Consider the following 22658-nt stretch of genomic DNA (forward strand, 5'->3'; position numbering starts at 1 on the left):
TACTGCAGTGTTCCTCCTTTTTATGTTCTCTCTCTCTCTCTGCACAGGTCATTAAGTTGTAAGATTTGAAGCTAGCAATGTAAAATTGTAAAGCATAAGAACAAGTATGTGGGAAATAAACATGCAAGCTCTATAATTTAGGTTATATCTGCCACATCCTCTTTGTTTAGTGCAGACGCAGATATTTAATAGTGACTGCAGATGCGGATGTGGATGTCTCATTTAGAAAAAATGAGGCTGTGGATGTAAGAAATTGTGCGGATGTTCTGCGGAGACATATATTCGATACATCCCTAATGTATTGTACTAAAACAAGAACTTTACCATGTATAAATATATATATATTTCCAAAACCCTTGCCCTATGAATATCCATCAAACTTTACAGTACTACATGGCCCATACTATTTTGAAGCTTTCTGTAAAAACAGTATAAATGAAAAATTGCCTTAAATTTTGAAAAATGGTAAAAATTAAAACACATTTATATTAGTTGAAACATGACCTTTTAGTGTAAATGAACAGCTAAATAGCAAACAGGTAGTAGATTATATTTATTTATACAGTACTCATCTTCCCATGAATCCAATGTCTCCTATTACATTGTCCAATTACTAAAAAAAAAGCCCAAAGCATCTATAACAAACATTGCCCAAAAAAACAGATCACAGCAAAGAGACTGAATAATCCCTGGCTACCACCAAACATCCTCAAATCCATTAACACAAAGCACAAATATGAAAAACAGTATAGGATGGGTTAACCCTTTCAGGGTCCAAGGCCCAAATCTGGAGTCACGCACCAGTGTCCAAGAATTTTCAAAAAAAAAATTTGTTATTTTTTCTTATGAAATCGTAGAGAATCTTTTTGTGAAGGTAATAAAACAAAAAGTACGAAATTTGGTGGAAAATTGACGAAATTATGCTCTCGCGAATTTTGATGTGTCAGCGATATTTACGAAACGGCGATTTTGCCGACTTTGACTCCCATTTTAGGCCAATTACATTATTCCAATCAACCAAATTCTTAGCTATTTCACTAGTATTACTTCTATTCTATCGATTGAGCACAAGAAATCGCCAAGTCAACTGTTTTAACTACAAAATAAAGTGATCGGAAATTGTTAATTTGGCCAATTTAACACAAAGTTCAAAATATTCCAATTTCAAAATAGGGTCCAGAATGAACAATGTAGGCATTCCTGGCACTAAACTAACATTTCCTCTGTTCATTAGTTATGTTTTGAGGCTTTACAAATAAATTCCATTTTTATTTTTTATTCACATAATGAATTTTTATTCACACCAAAAAATAGAAGATTTACTGTTATGCAATACTGTAATAATTGTATAAATATCATCACCATATTTGTGAATGTATATTAGACCCACCAGCTGACGTGTATTAGATGTGTGAGGTCGTTTGTTTACTCTTGAATATCGGCAAAAATTTAACATTTCCGCTAATTTGAGCTCAGTTTCAAGCCATTTCCAGTGCTAAAACCAATAAAAATCATCTCTATTTCTGTAATATGTCTTCCATTCTATCAAATGAGACCAAGAAATCGCAAATACAACTATAAAAAACATACGAAAAAACACTGCAAAGTTGCTGTTTTAATCGAAAAATCATGATTTCATTTTTTTTCTCTCATTATACACAGTGTGCTGCAGGATCTGTTTTATGTGGTGCACACATACCACATAGATGTATTCTCTCATATCTAGGCCCAAATGTACCACTCACAGTTTATCAGAGTGAGCTGAGCTCATGGCGTAGATCTACGGTTTGGACCCTGAACGTAAAGCCGTAGATCTACGGGACAGACCCTGAAAGGGTTAAATAACTAGAGAACAGTCTAAACGTTACTCGTCAGCTCTTACCAACCTGATAAGAAGATCTAAAAAATTGTATTATGAAAATGGATTACATAACATCAAAGGTGATATGAAAAAAACCTGGAAAACTCTATCTGAAATTCTTGGTACTAAAAAGTTATCCATAAAAAAAACAATTGAACTAACAAAATCGGATGAACCCATACTCACACCAACTGAAACAGCAAATAGACTCAATGTTTTCTTCTCCACCATAGGAAAAAATCTAGCGAACAAAATACCAAACCCAAACACCCGTCCATGAGACTACCTCATAGGTACCTACCCAAATACACTATTCCTAGCTCCAACCAACCCTACAGAAGTTACGCTTATCATAAACACCCTTAAAAACAAGACAGGAGACATAAACAACTTGCCTGCTTTTATGTACAAAAAAGCTTCTCAAGTATTGTCACCAATTATTGCAACACTCTTTAACAAATCCATTGAATCATCTACCTTCCCAACAATCCTCAAAATAGCGAGGGTTACTCCAATCTACAAAGGAGGTGTCCAAGCTGACCTGAATAACTATAGACCAATATCTAACTTACCACTGCTCTCTAAAATCTTTGAAAAATTAATTCATAGACAGATCTATTCCTACCTCGTCTCACACAACATATTAAACCCTTGTCAGTTTGGGTTCAGGAATAATAAAAGCACAAATGATGCTATCATACACATGCTAGAACTAATATATACCGCACTCGAAAAGAAAGAAGTCCCGCTGGGCATTTTCATTGGTTTACGTAAAGCTTTTGATACAGTCGACCATGAACTGCTGTTCTCCAAACTAATGCACTATGGTATCAGAGGCCACTCCCTCAACTACCTAAAATCATACCTTAGTAAGAGAACTCAATATGTATATGTAAATGGTGCAAACTCTTCCACCCAACCAATCACAGTAGGAGTCCCGCAAGGAAGTGTCCTTGGACCACTCCTCTTTCTCATCTACATCAATGATCTACCGAATGCATCACAGCTACTCAAACCCATATTACACCTACCATCCGACTTACGACCTGCTCGACTTACGACCATTCGACTTACGACCGTGTTTTTTATGCCAAATTTCTGGGAAATAAACAACTATTTGTGTTGTACACAGTGTTTATCCTAAACCTTACAGTATAAAATACAGTACTAACAACATAAAAAGTAAAGTAAAACATGAAATACCAAAATAAAACAATAAAATAAAGTCATTACAAAAATGTTTTGTTGATATTCAGTAGTAAAGTTCGTCTTACGACCATTTCGACTTACGACCGGTTTCTCGGAGCCGAACTCGGTCGTAAGTCGGATGGTAGGTGTATTTGCAGATGACACTACATACGTCTTCTCCCACCCAAACACAGTCATACTAGCAAACACAGTCAATGCCGAATTGCAGAAAATATCTGCCTGGATGATGACTAATAAACTTACCCTGAATACTGATAAAACCTATTTCATTCAGTTTGGAAACAAAGCTGCAAATGATCCAATTAAGATAACACTAAATGGATCATCGGTCACAAGGCTTACAGAGGGAAAATTCCCAGGTATCCACCTTGACAGTAGCTTTAAGTTCCAGACACATATACAAGAAATCACCAAGAAAATCTCCAAGACTGTAGGCATACTATCAAAGATACGGTACTACGTTCCACAATCAGCTCTCCTGGCACTGTACGATTCACTCATATACCCTTATCTTACATATGGAATTTGTGCATGGGGATCAACAGCATCCAATCACCTAAGACCTCTAATAACCCAGCAAAAGGCAGCAGTAAGAATGATAACAAATTCCCACTCCCACCAGCATACTCCACCAATTTTCAGAAGTCTGAATCTGCTCACCATTAAGAACATCTATACTTATTCATGTGCCTACTACATACACAGAACAATACATGCAAATATAAACCCTCCACTCAAACTTCTCCTCATTAACCTTAACAGGACACATGACCATAACACAAGACACAGATCTCCTTTTGATGTACCTCGTGTCCATATCACACTGTGTAAAAACTCTATGCACATAAAGGGCCCCAAAATATGGAATTCATTACCAGAAGATGTTAAAGTAACCCGGTCTGAAAATCAATTTAAGACTCTTCTCGATTAAATGCTAAATATTCAGTACACATATACTCACTTATGTACTCCCACATCATAACTTGAACAATTACCTTGAACATTTTATCCATTGTTGACAGGAATATAATTGAATCATTGTTTTCATAAAAAACATTTTTGAATATATGAATATATCTTTTGTCTTATACAAATTAGATTCACTTATAATTAATAATCTACTGTACAACTATGAAATAATTACTATCCTACTGTACAGCTATGATACAATCCTTAGTGTTAAGTAGTCTGTAAGCCAATTATGTTAAGTCAGCCCATAATGCCTAGGCATAATAGAGGCTCTCTTTATTTATTTATTTATTTATTTATTTAAAAATTTGTGCACACATACAGAGGTTACAGAAAAGAGCAGTATGCAAACACCTATGCATATTACGGGCTGCTTAAAATTAACTTAAGATGAACTAACAATGAAATCGGTGATCTTTAATGTCAGATTACTATAAAGCACAAGTGAGTATTACAAAGAACTATTGACTATTTGCAAAGACATAAAATAAATAAATAAATAAATAAATTTCTGTTGTCCCAATTTTTAATTGTCTGTTGTATTTGTGGTTAACAACTAAAATAATTTCTTCCCATCTACTTCCTCATTTGCATATTATATGATGCAGTAATTATTTACATATAGGTAAATTTTATTTCTGAGGGCCAAGTAGGAGGCAACCTTCACGTGGAATTCTTTGGGCAATGTTTTTGAGTTCATGTGTTTATTCAAGACAAAGAAATTCTCAGGGGTAAGATATTAAAGATATAAAATGATTCATACCACAATGTCTATTGAAATAATGAATGTGCAGGGATGTAGAAATTATGCAAAATTCCTCATGCAGTATAGAAGTGTAATACCTTTCATTCGGGCAAAACTTAGATTTTACAAATTGACTTTCTGCACTCTTCTGAAAGCAGAAAATTCCTAAATATTGAAAAATATTCTACATTAAAAATTTAGAAACCATTCACTCTTATTTAACAAATTCAAAATAGCTTAGATTTTCAAAACTATAATGAGGAATTTTGGTTGCTATTCAGAATTCTGAGGATCATTCTGAGCTATTTTTAAAGCAATCCCTCTTAGTTAAAGTTTTAAATTAGATCTTCCAAACTGAAGCCAAAAATTTTTACACCTTGAAAAGTCCTGAACTTTAATTGATCAGAATTTATTTTCATTTCAGAGAATTGCAAATGTGTCACATATACAAGACATTACTGCAATAGGTTTATTAATAATTAATTAGCCAGATAATGAATGCCTCTGGCACCGTATCCTTAGTGATAATCTAACTCAGTTTTGGTTTTATGCTTAAACCATGCTATTATCAATGCATACATAAGTTCCTCTAATACACCCTCACAATAACTGCTGTGTGTCCCATGGTATGGTTATATTGTACCTAATTATCTAAATGTCAAATATAAAAATTGAGAAAAAATTCTTTAAACTCACGGATATAAAATTTCTAGGGCATTGTTGAAAATCTGCTTCCCAACCATGATGATGGCCAGTTGGACAAATAGCTCAAAAAGACATCCAGCAGGGTCACACATATCATAACGCAGCTTCAACAACGTATTAGTGCGTGCTTCTAGATCGCCTGGGTGATAGAAGAACCGACCCTAAGGAAATATAGTATAGGTTACAAAGTTACTCAATGACATGCAGATCACTGATTATCTGGCACCTTTGAGAAGAAGGTAAACCAAAGTTTTCAGCAACAATGGATGATCACAGGGTTTTGCACATTCATTTTAACATTATCAAATTACATGAGAGACTGAACAAGACTGCTGGATAATGTTGTAAATTGAATAACCAATCACTGGAAAATTGATAATCTATTGTACCTAGGAGCATATGGTTTCAAGAACTGAGCAAAAAAGAACATTATAAAAAATAAATTATCCAATAAAATTCTTAACATTTTCTTAACTGTTAGGAGAGGCAAGATGCCATCACTAAGTCACTGCCTCAAATTTAAAAACTTTTGGAGGAAAGGCTAATTTTGACCATAACATACAGGTAGAATTTCACCTATCTTTTGCCAAAAGCAACAAACCCAAAATGTATTTTTTGGAAAATATAAAAAGCAATTTACTGTGACTGTCTTTAAAGACAGGTCTAAAGTTATGTATTGCACAGTTATATATTTTTTTATTTATATTCCTTTCCTCTTTGTTGCTTTTATAATGCAACAAATGTGTGTGATATTCCAAAAGTTTTTATTTGCCATATTCTTATTACTCCAACAAAATTTTTTTTTTAACACCAGTCATTTTCCATCAAGGCATGGTGACCTAATAAAAAGGAAAAAGCATTTACCATCATCTGTTCAATCACTCTCTTGCCCGAAGCACTAACTTCATGGTTAAGATGACTCTCTGAACAATATTTCCCACCATTAGGACTCCCAATATTGCCCAACAAAAATCTAATTCTTCATGGGTGAGTAGAACAGAATTCTTCCTCTGTAAGCCACAGTATCATATGAGGTGACTAAAATGCCAGGAGCAAGGGGCTAATAACCCATTCTCCTGTATAAATTATTAAATTGAAAAAGAACACACACCACCACACAAACTACTGTGCATATTACATATAAACACACTATACAAATATTAACCCTGAAGCAAAACAATGCCTAGAGCTGCAATAGATCATAGATACAATGGTAGAAATAAATATCTCTGATATTTCATGTGTTTGACTTAATGTGAGTAAGAACTCCATGCAAATCAAAGCAGCCAAAATTTGGAACACCCTATAGGAAGGATCCAAAAAGCTATTTCTCAATAGCTTCAAAAACATTTTATGCAATGTTTTAATATGTAATGGAATTTTATGCAATGTTTTAACATGTAACAAGCATAAACACTTTATTCTGTCAATTGAATATCAGACTGCTAGCTTAGTAAACTGTTCCCCTGCCACTGTAATCAAAATTACTTTATTATACAGTAGGGCCCCACTTATGTGGCAGGTTAGGTTCCAGGCTACCGCCAGAAAGCAGAATGCCATTTTTCCAGTTATAAATGCATATAAATGTCAGATAACAAGCTTCCACTAACATATACTATTAAGTTAGCAATAGAACTAGGCATTAAAACAATAAAAAGTAAAATATGCACACAGTACACTTAATACTTACCTTAAAATATGTGTAGCCTTAATGTAAGGTGAGAGGTGAGTAAATGAAGTAAAACGAATAAACAAGAGAGAATGAGTAAATGAGAGAGGAGAGAGACGAGGAGAATGTAAACAAGCAGACAAACACATCTGGTTTTGGTTCATACACATTCATCTACACCCAGTATCTCATATTCATGTTACTTTATTCTACTGTGGGGTGTATTTATCATGTTTATATGTTATGTAGCATGTTTATATAATTCTGAAAATACATCATAGATGGATTAATGAAAATGTTTATATTAATGTAATATACGACATTCAATGCGCCTCAGGGTGACTATTGCATATTATTATTATTAATATGGCGTCTTCGAGATTAATAAGACAGTCTTAGTGATTTGAATGTGTACCTGCATGCCAGCACAGCATGCAAGTTGATTTAGGTACAGGTACACACAAGTACAATTATAAGAGTATGTATATATAAAACTTGAAAAAACCTTAAAACACTTGAAATTTTGTAAAGTTTCCAGACACAGAGAAAAGATGTGGTGCTCATGGAGCTCATGGAGGATGTAAACAAATCAGGTGGGGTATGGTGACCGTATTAGAAAGTCAGGTGGAGGAGCCATATATAGACTTTTGGTCATAATTTGAAATGTCTATATTAGTGGAATGCCATAAAGCAGGACCCTACTGTATATAGAAATTATTCATACTGAATTGCCACATAAAGGTTGGTAGACAGCAACCACCCAGGGAAGTACTACTGTCCTGCCAGATGACTGTGAAACAGAAACCTGTAACTGTTTTGCATGATGGTAGGATTGCTGGTTTCTTTTTCTGTCTCATAAACACGCTAGATAACAGGGATATCTTGCTACTCCTACTTACACTTTGGTCACACTTCACAGACACGCACATGCATATATATATATACAGTGGACCCCCGCATAACGATTACCTCCAAATGCGACCAATTATGTACGTGTATTTATGTAAGTGCGTTTGTACGTGTATGTTTGGGGGTCTGAAATGGACTAATCTACTTCACAATATTTCTTATGGGAACAAATTCGGTCAGTACTGGCACCTGAACATACTTCTGGAGTGAAAAAATATCGTTAACCGGGAGTCCACTGTACATACATCTAGGTTTTTTTCCTTTTTCTAAATAGCTCTTGTTCTTCTTTATTTCTTCTATTGTCCATGGGGAAGTGGAAAAGAATCTTTCCTCCGTAAGCCATGCGTGTCGTATGAGGCGACTAAAATGCCGGGAGCAATGGGCTAGTAACCCCTTCTCCTGTAGACATTTACTAAAAAAGAGAAGAAGAAAAACTTTATAAAACTGGGATGCTTGAATGTGCATGGATGTAGTGCGGATGACAAGAAACAGATGATTGCTGATGTTATGAATGAAAAGAAGTTGGATGTCCTGGCCCTAAGCGAAACAAAGCTGAAGGGGGTAGGGGAGTTTCGGTGGGGGGAAATAAATGGGATTAAATCTGGAGTATCTGAGAGAGTTAGAGCAAAGGAAGGGGTAGCAGTAATATTGAAGGATCAGTTATGGAAGGAGAAAAGAGAATATGAATGTGTAAATGCAAGAATTATGTGGATTAAAGTAAAGGTTGGATACGAAAAGTGGGTCAACATAAGCGTGTATGCACCTGGAGAAGAGAGGAATGTAGAGGAGAGAGAGAGATTTTGGGAGATGTTAAGTGAATGTATAGGAGCTTTTCAACCAAATGAGAGAGTAATTGTGGTAGGGGACCTGAATGCTAAAGTAGGAGAAACTTTTAGAGAGGGTGTGGTAGGTAAGTTTGGGGTGCCAGGTGTAAATGATAATGGGAGCCCTTTGATTGAACTTTGTATAGAAAGGGGTTTAGTTATAGGTAATACATATTTTAAGAAAAAGAGGATAAATAAGTATACAAGATATGATGTAGGGCAAAATGACAGTAGTTTGTTGGATTATGTATTGGTAGATAAAAGACTGTTGAGTAGACTTCAGGATGTACATGTTTATAGAGGGGCCACAGATATATCAGATCACTTTCTAGTTGTAGCTACACTGAGAGTAAAAGGTAGATGGGATACAAGGAGAATAAAAGCATCAGGGAAGAGGGAGGTGAAGGTTTATAAACTAAAAGAGGAGGCAGTTAGGGTAAGATATAAACAGCTATTGGAGGATAGATGGGCTAATGAGAGCATAGGCAATGGGATCGAAGAGGTATGGGGTAGGTTTAAAAATGTAGTGTTAGAGTGTTCAGCAGAAGTTTGTGATTACAGGAAAGTGGGTGCGGGAGGGAAGAGGAGCGATTGGTGGAATGATGATGTAAAGAGAGTAGTAAGGGAGAAAAAGTTAGTATATGAGAAGTTTTTACAAAGTAGAAGTGATGCAAGGAGGGAAGAGTATATGGAGAAAAAGAGAGAGGTTAAGAGAGTGGTGAAGCAATGTAAAAAGAGAGCAAATGAGAGAGTGGGTGAGATGTTATCAACAAATTTTGTTGAAAATAAGAAAAAGTTTTGGAGTGAGATTAACAAGTTAAGGAAGCCTAGAGAACAGATGGATTTGTCAGTTAAAAATAGGAGAGGAGAGTTATTAAATGGAGAGTTGGAGGTATTGGGAAGATGGAGGGAATATTTTGAGGAATTGTTAAATGTTGATGAAGATAGGGAAGCTGTGATTTCGTGTATAGGGCAAGGAGGAATAACATCTTGTAGGAGTGAGGAAGAGCCAGTTGTGAGTGTGGGGGAAGTTTGTGAGGCAGTAGGTAAAATGAAAGGGGGTAAGGCAGCCGGGATTGATGGGATAAAGATAGAAATGTTAAAAGCAGGTGGGGATATAGTTTTGGAGTGGTTGGTGCAATTAATAAATGTATGGAAGAGGGTAAGGTACCTAGGGATTGGCAGAGAGCATGCATAGTTCCTTTGTATAAAGGCAAAGGGGACAAAAGAGAGTGCAAAAATTATAGGGGGATAAGTCTGTTGAGTATACCTGGTAAAGTGTATGGTAGAGTTATTATTGAAAGAATTAAGAGTAAGACGGAGAATAGGATAGCAGATGAACAAGGAGGCTTTAGGAGAGGTAGGGGATGTGTGGACCAGGTGTTTAAAGTGAAACATATAAGTGAACAGTATTTAGATAAGGCTAAAGAGGTCTTTGTGGCATTTATGGACTTGGAAAAGGCGTATGACAGGGTGGATAGGGGGGCAATGTGGCAGATGTTGCAGGTGTATGGTGTAGGAGGTAGGTTACTGAAAGCAGTGAAGAGTTTTTACGAGGATAGTGAGGCTCAAGTTAAGAGTATGTAGGAAAGAGGGAAATTATTTCCCAGTAAAAGTAGGCCTTAGACAAGGATGTGTGATGTCACCGTGGTTGTTTAATATATTTATAGATGGGGTTGTATGAGAAGTAAATGCGAGGGTCTTGGCAAGAGGCATGGAGTTAAAAGATAAAGAATCACACATAAAGTGGGAGTTGTCACAGTTGCTCTTTGCTGATGACACTGTGCTCTTGGGAGATTCTGAAGAGAAGCTGCAGAGATTGGTGGATGAATTTGGTAGGATGTGCAAAAGAAGAAAATTAAAAGTGAATACAGGAAAGAGTAAGGTAATGAGGATAACAAAAACATTAGGTGATGAAAGATTGGATATCAGACTGGAGGGAGAGAGTATGGAGGAGGTGAATGTATTCAGATATTTGAGAGTGGACGTGTCAGCGGATGGGTCTATGAAAGATGAGGTGAATCATAGAATTGATGAGGGGAAAAGGGTGAGTGGTGCATTTAGGAGTCTGTGGAGACAAAGAACTTTGTCCTTGGAGGCAAAGAGGGGAATGTATGTATGATGAATGTTGCAGCGAGAAGGCTGGAGGCAGTGGAGATGTCATGTCTGAGGGCAATGTGTGGTGTGAATATAATGCAGAGAATTCGTAGTTTGGAAGTTAGGAGGAGGTGCGGGATTACCAAAACTGTTGCCCAGAGGGCTGAGGAAGGGTTGTTGAGGTGGTTCGGACATTTAGAGAGAATGGAGCGAAACAGAGTGACTTCAAGAGTGTATCAGTCTGTAGTGGAAGGAAGGCGGGGTAGGGGTTGGCCTAGGAAAGGTTGGAGGGAGGGGGTAAAGGAGGTTTTGTGTGCGAGGGGCTTGGACTTCCAGCGGGCATGCGTGAGCGTGTTTGATAGGAGTGAATGGAGACATAGTTATTAACCCTTTCAGGGTCCGTCCCATAGATCAACGGCTTTACGTTAAATGTCCAAACCGTAGATCAATGCCAAAATTCTAGCGCCGTCAAATTTAGCGCAAAAATGCTCATAGGCCTACATGTGAGAGAACGGGTCTGCGTGGTGGGTGTGCGCCATAAACAAAAAATCTAGGCGCCCGCATAGCATTGTGGGAACGCCGGCTCAGTTACCCTTGTTCACCATGCCTCGTCGCAAGTCAGCTCTCACTCCCCGGAAAATTGAGACTCTCCTCTTCCTATCTGATAGTTCTGACACTGATGGAAGTGGAAATGAAGATGAATTCTATGGCTTTGATCAGTTAGTGACCGAAAAGAATGACCAGGATATCGATAATAGTGCAGAAAACCCTGACGATCCTCAACCTTCTACCTCTGGTGTGGGCACTCGTGACTCACGGTCAGTTGTTCCTCATCGCAAGAGAAAACTTATATTTTCGCATGGCCAGGCCTCTGACTTCAGTAATGATGATGATAGTGACGTGGACTGTGATTTTATTGCGCTCGACGATCAATCGAGTAGTGATAGTGAGGAATCATATTCACCAGAGAAGCGTCGGTATGTTCGCCGCCGCATGTGCTCGGGTAGTGTACCCTATGCAGTGCCCAGGGGACGGAGTACATCCCGGAGTACATCCCGGAGTACATCCCGTGGCCCAACACCAGTTTTAGGTAGTGATAGTGAGGATGATGTGGCTACACTTGGCATGGATAGACCACAGGCATCAGTGGATGGTGTTAGTGGTGATGGTAGTGGCACCGCCATGCGTGACTCATGAGGTCATGCTGGGACCCATGCTGCTGACTCGTCAGTTCAAGGACAAAGCGGAGCGCCAGCCACCAGCTCACCACAACCACAACCACCCGCACAACAGCCTATGATGTCCAGTATCAACCAGCAAACCGTATGTGGGATTGGCAGCAAAATCCCAATTTTGTTCCCAAGCCTCACCACTTTGATGATTCTCAAAGTGGAATTCTACCTACTTGTCCCCTTGGAACAACGGCCAATGAACTGGAATTCTTTGAATTATTCTTTGACCAGCCATTGATGGAAATTATTGAGTACACCATGGCAAATACGATCTTATCACCACAGTCAAGACTACACAGGTGGAAAGAGACAACTGTTGCAGAAATGTATTTGCTTTTTGCAACAATAATGCTTATGCCTCACGTCTATAAGCATAATATAAAAGCATACTGGTCCACAGATCGGCTAATTTCTACCCTGGTCTTCAGTGAAATCATACCAGTGAACAGGTTTATCTTACTCTTACGTATGTTGCACTTCTCTGACAAAACCAGGCCTGACAGAAGTGACAGGTTATACAAGATTAGAAATGTTTTCATGTATCTCAAACAAAAGTTCAGCATATACTTTTATCCATTCAAGAATCTTGTAATTGACGAGTCTTTGATTTTGTTCAAAGGTAGACTGTCATTCAAGCAGTATATACCGAGCAAGAGGAAACGCTTTAGTATAAAACTGTTTGTACTCTGTGATTGTGACAGTGGCCTGGTGTTGGATATTGTTGTATACACGGGTAGTAAAACATTGAAAGATACCAAGATGTTATTGGGTATCTCAGGTGACGTAGTGAGAAACATGATGGCACCTTATCTTGGTAAGGGGTATACATTATATACCGATAACTGGTACACAAGCCCATTACTCAGTGATTTCATGCGAGTGAACAAGACAGATGTGTGTGGCACAGTGCGTTCTAATCGTAAACATATGCCCAGGCTCAACGCAGGTGCTCGTGGTGATGACGTGCAGGTGTTTACTGCCAATGACATCATGGCATTACTGTGGCATGACAAACAAGATGTCACATTGTTGACAACCATTCACCGTAATGAAATGCAAGACAGTGGCAAAGTTGATTGAGTGACTAATGAACGTATTCGAAAACCAGTGTCAGTGATTGATTATACACAAAACATGCGCTTGGTTGACAAGTGTGACATGCAGATTGGTTTTGTTGACTGTGTTCGTAAGAGTTACAAGTGGTACATGAAACTTTTCTTCCATCTCATGGACATTTCAATGCTCAATGCATATAATATGTACCAAATAAAGACTGGCAACAGACCACCGTATGGTGAATTTTGTTTGTCTGTTGTCAGACAACTCATAATGAAGTACCAGGTAACAACACCTGCTATACAACATGGTCCTCGAATTCCTCAGGATATACCCAAGCGTTTGAGGAGAGAAGGTGATCATTTCATAATACAGCTTCCTTCAACTAAGAAGAAATTTGCTCAGAAGAGATGCACTGTCTGTGCACAAACAAAACGACGGCAACAAAGACGCAAAGACACTCGGTTTATGTGTGAGGAATGTAAGGTGCCTCTGTGCATGGTGCCTTGTTTCAAAGAGTTCCACAAGCTCCAGCAGTTCTAAAACCATGTCCAGTGATTGTAAATATGTAAATATATGATAGAACATTAGTATTATACAATATTTGTGCATGTTTATTGTAATAAACAACAGTGGTAAACAATAATATGATAATAACTTTAGTGCGGTTATTGTGTTCAATACATTGAGTTTATATATATACATTATATACAGTATTGGTCTCTCAGGCCCCAAATGTTAGTAGGAATAGAAAAAAATTGGAAAAGAAAAGAAAAAACAACTAAAACCACAAAATAATGTAATGCGCGTATGTGGAATTCGTCGATGTTGCCGCCACCACATCATTTTTGACAAACTTCTTGGCACTGTATCTCGGTAAGTACTGATCATATTTTTTTTTTGTCTTATTACCTTCACAAAAATATGCTCTTTAATTCTGTAAGAAAAATTTTTTTTTTTTTTTTTTCAAAATTTCTTGGACACTGGAGCACCACTTCAGATTTTGGCCTTGGACCCTGAAAGGGTTAATACTTGACGTGCTGTTGGAGTGTGAGCAAAGTAACATCTATGAAGGGGTTCAGGGAAACCGGCAGGCCGGACTTGAGTCCTGGAGATGGGAAGTACAGTGCCTGCACTCTGAAGGAGGGGTGTTAATGTTGCAGTTTAAAAACTGTAGTGTAAAGCACCCTTCTGGCAAGACAGTGATGGAGTGAATGATGGTGAAAGTTTTTCTTTTTCGGGCCACCCTGCCTTGGTGGGAATTGGCCAGTGTGATAATAAATAAATAAAAATTATAATGCTTATCATTTCAATTTACTTAATTCATATCTGTAGTACCAAATATACTCACCTAAAAAAAGTTTATAAATAACTGTTGTTGACCATCTTATAATCATATAGTCTTTAATTAAGAACTGTGCATATATTATTCTACTATCTATTGTAAAGAACTTAATTTAGCTTTAGTGTGTTTACAAGTCATAAACTGGTGCTACATAGTATTATAATTTTATCTTATTAGCTTATACCTAGTTAATACAGTAGGGTCCCGCTTTACGGTGTTCCACTAATACGGTCATTTCAAATTATGACCAAAACTCGCTATATGGCTCCCCCCACCTGACTTTCTAATACGGTCACCGCGCCCACTCGGTTTGTTTACATTCTATGTGAGATCCATAAGCACTAAGTCTCTCCATTATATCTGGAAACTCCAAAATTTCAAGAGTTTTTAAAAGTTATTTCATATTTTATAAATACTCTGATAATTATACTTATGTATACCTGTACCTAAATAAACTTACATACTGTGCTGGCATGCAGGTACACATTAAAATCAGTTGGAGTGTGAGCAAAGTAACATTTATAAAGGGGTTCAGGGAAACCGGCAGGCCGGACTTGAGTCCTGGAGATGGGAAGTACAGTGCCTGCACTCTGAAGGAGGGGTGTTAATGTTGCAGTTTAAAAACTGTAGTGTAAAGCACCCTTCTGGCAAGACAGTGATGGAGTGAATGATGGTGAAAGTTTTTCTTTTTCGGGCCACCCTGCCTTGGTGGGAATCGGCCAGTGTGATAATAAAAATAATAAAAATAAAATTTTGTTTTGTTTTAGTACTTCTGGGTGTCAGGAATGGATTAATTGTAGTATTTACATTATTTCTCATGGGGAAAATTGATTCGAAAATCATAAATTTCGATAACAGTAACACATCCAGAAACGAATTAATTATGATAAACGAGGGACCACTGTAATAATAATAATCATAATAATCTCCGAGTCTCATTAAATGTCGTATAGTATTATGTTAATATACACAGTTTCATTAATCCATCCATTACATTATTTTAAAAATTATATAATAAACACGATACATAACATATAAAGATGATAAATACACCCCACAATATTGTATTGGTAGATAAAAGACTGTTGAGTAGACTTCAGGATGTACATGTTTATAGAGGGGCCACAGATATATCAGATCACTTTCTAGTTGTAGCTACACTGAGAGTAAAAGGTAGATGGGATACAAGGAGAATAGAAGTATCAGGGAAGAGAGAGGTGAAGGTTTATAAACTAAAAGAGGAGGCAGTTAGGGTAAGATATAAACAGCTACTGAAGGATAGATGGGCTAATGAGAGCATAGGCAATGGGGTCGAAGAGGTATGGGGTAGGTTTAAAAATGTAGTGTTGGAGTGTTCAGCAGAAGTTTGTGATTACAGGAAAGTGGGTGCGGGAGGGAAGAAGAGCGATTGGTGGAATGATGATGTAAAGAGAGTAGTAAGGGAGAAAAAGTTAGCATATGAGAAGTTTTTACAAAGTAGAAGTGATGCAAGGAGGGAAGAGTATATGGAGAAAAAGAGAGAGGTTAAGAGAGTGGTGAAGCAATGTAAAAAGAGAGCAAATGAGAGAGTGGGTGAGATGTTATCAACAAATTTTGTTGAAAATAAGAAAAAGTTTTGGAGTGAGATTAACGAGTTAAGGAAGCCTAGAGAAAAAATGGATTTGTCAGTTAAAAATAGGAGAGGAGAGTTATTAAATGGAGAGTTAGAGGTATTGGGAAGATGAAGGGAATATTTTGAGGAATTGTTAAACGTTGATGAAGATAGGGAAGCTGTGATTTCATGTATAGGGCAAGGAGGAATAACATCTTGTAGGAGTGAGGAAGAGCCAGTTGTGAGTGTGGGGGAAGTTTGTGAGGCAGTAGGTAAAATGAAAGGGGGTAAGGCACCCGGGATTGATGGGATAAAGACAGAAATGTTAAAAGCAGGTGGGGATATAGTTTTGGAGTGGTTGGTGAAATTATTTAATAAATGTATGGAAGAAGGTAAGGTTCCATAGGGATTGGCAGAGAGCATGTATAGTTCCTCTGTATAAAGGCAAAGGGGACAAAAGAGAGTGCAAAAATTATAGGAGAATAAGTCTGTTGAGTATACCTGGTAAAGTGTATGGTAGAGTGATTATTGAAAGAATTAAGAGTAAGACGGAGAATAGGATAGCAGATGAACAAGGAGGCTTTAGGAAAGGTAGGGGGTGTGTGGACCAGGTGTTTACAGTGAAAACACATAAGTGAATAGTATTTAGATAAGGCTAAAGAGGTCTTTGTGGCATTTATGGATTTGGAAAAGGCGTATGACAGGGTGAATAGGGGGCAATGTGGCAGATGTTGCAAGTGTATGGTGTAGGAGGTAGGTTACTGAAAGCAGTGAAGAGTTTTTACGAGGATAGTGAGGCTCAAGTTAGAGTATGTAAGAAAGAGGGAAATTATTTCCCAGTAAAAGTAGGCCTTAGACAAGGATGTGTGATGTCACCATGGTTGTTTAATATATTTATAGATGGGGTTGTAAGAGAAGTAAATGCGAGGGTCTTGGCAAGAGGCGTGGAGTTAAAAGATTAAGAATCACACATAAAGTGGGAGTTGTCACAGTTGCTCTTTGCTGATGACACTGTGCTCTTGGGAGATTCTGAAGAGAAGTTGCAGAGATTGGTGGATGAATTTGGTAGGGTATGCAAAAGAAGAAAATTAAAAGTGAATACAGGAAAGAGTAAGGTTATGAGGATAACAAAAAGATTAGGTGATGAAAGATTGGATATCAGATTGGAGGGAGAGAGTATGGAAGAGGTGAATGTATTCAGATATTTGGGAGTGGACATGTCAGCGGATGGGTCTATGAAAGATGAGGTGAGTCATAGAATTGATGAGGGGGAAAAGGGTGAGTGGTGCACTTAGGAGTCTGTGGAGACAAAGAACTTTGTCCTTGGAGGCAAAGAAGGGAATGTATGAGAGTATAGTTTTACCAACGCTCTTATATGGGTGTGATCAGTGATCAGTCAGCTGTTTACCTGGAGTTTACCCGGAGAGAGTTCCGGGGGTCAACGCCCCCACGGCCCGGTCTGTGACCAGGCCTCCTGGTGGATCAGAGCCTGATCAACCAGGCTGTTGCTGCTGGCTGCACGCAAACCAACGTACGAGCCACAGCCCGGCTGGTCAGGAACCGACTTTAGGTGCTTGTCCAGTGCCAGCTTGAAGACTGCCAGGGGTCTGTTGATAATCCCCCTTATGTATGCTGGGAGGCAGTTGAACAGTCTCGGGCCCCTGACACTTATTGTATGGTCTCTTAACCCTTTGAGGGTCGACAGGCCCTCTCCGAAACTCGTTCTCAGGGTCGGCCAAATTTCAAAAAAAAAAAAAATTATTTTTTCTTATGAAAAAATAGAGTATTTTTTTCTAAACATTATAGGCTAAACAAAAAAATTTTAACGTCAATACTTACCGAGATATGGAGGTGTGAAATTTGCCAAAATTGAACAACATATGGTAACATCGCCGACTGCCGTCACCCGGTATTTTTCTATTTACTTTTTTTATGTACTATTTTCAATTTTTTTTCAATTTTTCTTTTTCTGAGTAACTTTTATGGCCTCTGAGGCCAACATGATCAGTATTTTGTAAGTTATTTCTTTTTCAATACTACACAATAAGGGCGTAAACACTGTTGTCATTATTTTGTTTACAGAAAATATTTACACAAACAAACAATATGAAATGTTGTTTATTACTATTTTTCTATATTTTATATACACATATACAGTCACAGGACATGTTTCTAGAAGTTCTGCAGCCTGTGGAACTCTTTGAAACATGGTGTCATGCACAGTGGAGTTTTGCACTCCTCACACATAAAACGAGTGTCTCTGCGTTGTCGTGGGCGTTTTTTTGTATGTGAACAGACGTAACACCTCTTCTGAGCCTTTTTCTTCAAAGCAGTAGCAGGCAGTTTTACCAGGAAGTGATCACCATGCTTCAGACGAGCAGGTAGTTGTTGATAATTTGGTGGGCGGTCAATTGCAGGTGCATTTCCTTGGTACTTGAATACTATTTGTCTGATGACAGACAAACAGAATTCGCCGTACTGTGGTTTGTTTCTGGTGCTCATCTTATACATATTATAAGCATTGAGCATGGAAATGTCCAGAAGATGGAAAAACAGTTTGATGTACCACTTATAACTCTTGCGAACACAATCAGCAAACCCAATCTGCATGTCACATTTGTCCACTGAACGCATGTTGAAGGTGTAATCAATCACAGCTGCAGGTTTTAGAATGGGTTCATTTCTCTCTCTATGCTGCCTGCCACTGTCTGCCATTTCATTAGGGTGAATTGATGACAACAGTGTGACATCTCGTTTGTCATGCCACCGAAATGCCATGATGTCATTGGCAGCAAACGCCTGCACCTCACCTCTGCGAGTGCCAGCATCAAACCTGGGCATATGTTTTCGATTTGCACGCACTGTGCCACACACATCTGTCATGTTCACTCGCAAAAAATCACTGAGTGAGGGGCTTGTGTACCAGTTATCTGTATATAATATATGCCCCTTACCAAGGTATGGTTCTATCATTGTTCGAACCACATCACCTGAGATGCCCAATAACTTCCTGGTATTTTGCAATGTATAACTTCCAGTGTACACAATAATATCCAATACCAGACCACTGTAACAATCACAAAGCACAAACAACTTTATACCAAAGCGTTTCCTCTTGCTTGGTATGTACTGCTTGAAAGAGAGTCTTCCTTTGAACAGAATCAAAGACTCGTCAATTACAAGCTTCCTGAAGGGATAAAAATGAGTACTGAATTTCTGTTTCAGATACACAAACACATTCCTAATCTTATATAACCTGTCAGTTCTGTCAGGCCTGGTTTTATCTGAGAAGTGAAGCATACGTAACATTAGCACAAATCGATTCACTGGCATTATATCACTGAAACCTGGTGTTGCAATCAGGGGGTCTGTTGACCAGTATGATTTCACTTTGTGCTTATACACATGTGGCATAAGCATTATTGTGGCAAAGAAAAGATACATCTCAGCCACAGTTGCCTCCTTCCATTGGTGTAGACGTGATTTTGGTGAAAGTATTGTGTTTGCCATGGTGTACTCGTAGTATGTGTTGCTTTCCATCAGTGGTTCGTCAAAGAATAACTCGAAACATTCCAGTTCAGTGGCATTGTTCCCAAGTGCACAAGATGGCCGTATTCCACTTTGGCTGCCATCAAACTGGTGGGGATTTGGAACAAAATTGACAGCTTCCTGCCAATCCCAGGTGCAGTGTGCTGGTGGGTACTGGACAATGACAGGTGGTTGTGGTTGTGGAGGTTGTGGTTGTGGAGGCTGGTGTGGTGGGGGAGTGGGGGATGGTGGCCTTTGTTCTAGATCAGCTGAGGCAGCGGCGTGGCTGGCAGCGTGGGTGGCAGCATGGCCCACTGCTGGTGCCTCACCGCCGGCACCACTACCACCACGCACATTTTCCATCCCAATTGCAACAGTATCTTCGTCATTTTCACTGTCTGTTCCTGTTGTACAGCCACGGGATGTACTCCGAGATACACTCCTTCCCCTTGGTATAACATATGGCACACTTCCAGAGCGCATATATCGTCGTATATACTGACGCTTCACTGGGGAATATTGCACTTCACTATCACTACTTGAACTAGTTTGAAGAGCTTGTAGTTCATATTCACTATCACTATCATCACCCATGCTCTCATCTGAGTCTGGGATTTGGGAATATAGAAGTTTCCTCTTGGGTTCTGGAACAACTGAACGTGAACACGAGGGCCCAGCACCAGAGGTGGAAGGCTGAGGGTCGTCTGGGTTTTCTTCACTATTACCGATATTATGGTCATTAGTTTCGGTCAAAACCTCACTAAAACCACGAAACTCATCTTCACTGGCACTTCCATCACTATTAGAACTGTCACTGGGGAACAAAAGTGTCCCAATTCGCCGAGGAGTGAGGAGCTTCTTACCGCGAGGCATGGTGGACATTGTTTACTAAGAGGGCATTCCCACAATGCACCACTGGGTCCCAGATTTTTTTTCTACCACGCACACTGACCACGCAGACCCATTCTCTCACACCTAGGCCTATCAGCCTTTTCGCGCGAGATTTGAGGCCGCTAGAATTTATGCGTACTAGTACGTCAAAAACCCCTACGCGTAAGACGTACTAGTACGACGAAAACCCTCAAAGGGTTAACGTGCTAGTGACACCCCTGCTTTTCATTGGGGGGATGGTGCATCGTCTGCCAAGTCTTTTGCTTTCGTAGTGAGTGATTTTCGTGTGCAAGTTCGGCACTAGTCCCTCTAGGATTTTCCAGGTGTATATAATCATGTATCTCTCCCGCCTGCATTCCAGGGAATACAGGTTTAGGAACCTCAAGCACTCCCAGTAATTGAGGTGTTTTATCTCCGTTATGCGTGCCGTGAAGGTTCTCTGTACATTTTCTAGGTCAGCAATTTCACTTGCCTTGAAAGGTGCAGTCAGCTGTTGCTGGATCAGTCAACTGTTGCTGGACCAGTCAGCTGTTGCTGGATCAGTCAGCTGTTGCTGGATCAGTCAGCTGTTGCTGGACCAGTCAGCTGTTGCTGGACCAGTCAGCTGTTGCTGGATCAGTCAGCTGTTGCTGGATCAGTCAGCTGTTGCTGGATCAGTCAGCTGTTGCTGGATCAGTCAGCTGTTGCTGGACCAGTCAGCTGTTGCTGGACCAGTCAGCTGTTGCTGGATCAGTCAGCTGCTGCTGCACCATCAGCTGTTTCTGAACATGACTCGTCCCGAACCTGTCTGTCCAGCCTGAGCGCCTGCCTTGCCGTCATTGTTTACAAGCCAGGGTGGCCGGTTGCATGCATACATTCGATACATTTTGTATTATTCCATTATTTATAGTGCTTGTAACTGCTAAATAAGCCACCATGGGCCCAAAGAAAGCTTCTAGTGCCAACCCTGTGGTAAAAAGGGTGATAAATACTATCGTACCACGGTCAGCTGATAAATTGGACCAGTCAGCTGTTGCTGCACCACAGGTGCACCATGGTCAGCTGTTGCTGCACCACAGCTGCTGCTGCACCATGGTCAGCTGCACCACAGCTGTTGTTGTTGTTGCACCACCATCAGCTGTATTACTCGAAGATGTGGAGAGAGTGTTGTTGGTGTGGCTTAACGTGAAACAATTACCGAGAAACGATTAACCCCTGAGGGTTAGCCACCCAGGATAACCCAAGAAAGTCAGTGCATCATCGAGGACTCTCTAACTTATTTTCATTGGGGTCCTTAATCTTGTCTCCCAGGATGCAACCAACACCAGTCGACTAACACCCAGGTGAACAGGGAAAAACGCCTGGAACTAGTGCTCATATTGGTGAATTTAAAGCCAGCAAAGGTTGGTTTGAGAGATTTAAGAATCGTAGTGGCATACACAGTGTGATAAGGCCTGTTCTGGAAGAAAATGCCAAACAGGACCTACAGTACTCAGGAGGAAAAGGCACTCCCAGGACACACTGTCTCATCAGTCATTGCTGCATCTTCAATAAAGGTAAGTGTCATTTATTCTTCATTTAGTAGAGTAGTACATGCACAATATATACTGTGCATGTACTACTCTACTATTGTGCATGCATCCTTCTCTTTGTGTGTAGGAAAATGTATATTTCATGTGGTAAAAATATTTTTTTTCATACTTTTGGGTGTCTTGCACAGATTAATTTGATTTCCATTATTTCTTATGGGGAAAATTCATTCGCATAACGATAATTTTGCATAACAATGAGCTCTCATGAATGGATTAATATCGTTATGCGGGGGTCCACTGTACATATGACACTGAAACCACTCCAGAGCGATTATTATATTTATGATTACAGTGTACCCTCGACCAACGACATTAATCCGTTCTTGAGAGCTCATCGTTAATCGTAATTATCGTTAGTCGAGTTAATTTTCCCCATAAGAAATATTTTTTTTATTTTTTTTATTATCACACCGGCCGATTCCCACCAAGGCAGGGTGGCCCGAAAAAGAAAAACTT

General features: G+C 39.1%; 1 protein-coding gene across 3 annotated transcripts in view; it reads right to left on the reverse strand.

The window, feature by feature from the left end:
• The window catches only part of LOC128694795 (anoctamin-4-like), a 255375-nt gene that overhangs the window by 101509 nt on the left and 131208 nt on the right, over positions 1-22658 (reverse strand). For all 3 annotated transcript variants that reach the window (XM_070094272.1, XM_070094271.1, XM_070094273.1), the window contains one exon: positions 5481-5650. In XM_070094272.1, the coding sequence (XP_069950373.1) occupies positions 5481-5650 (170 nt within the window). The remainder of the gene's footprint in view (positions 1-5480; positions 5651-22658) is intronic.

The sequence above is a fragment of the Cherax quadricarinatus genome, chromosome 45 (assembly GCF_038502225.1).
Source record: "Cherax quadricarinatus isolate ZL_2023a chromosome 45, ASM3850222v1, whole genome shotgun sequence".
NCBI lineage: Eukaryota > Metazoa > Arthropoda > Malacostraca > Decapoda > Parastacidae > Cherax > Cherax quadricarinatus.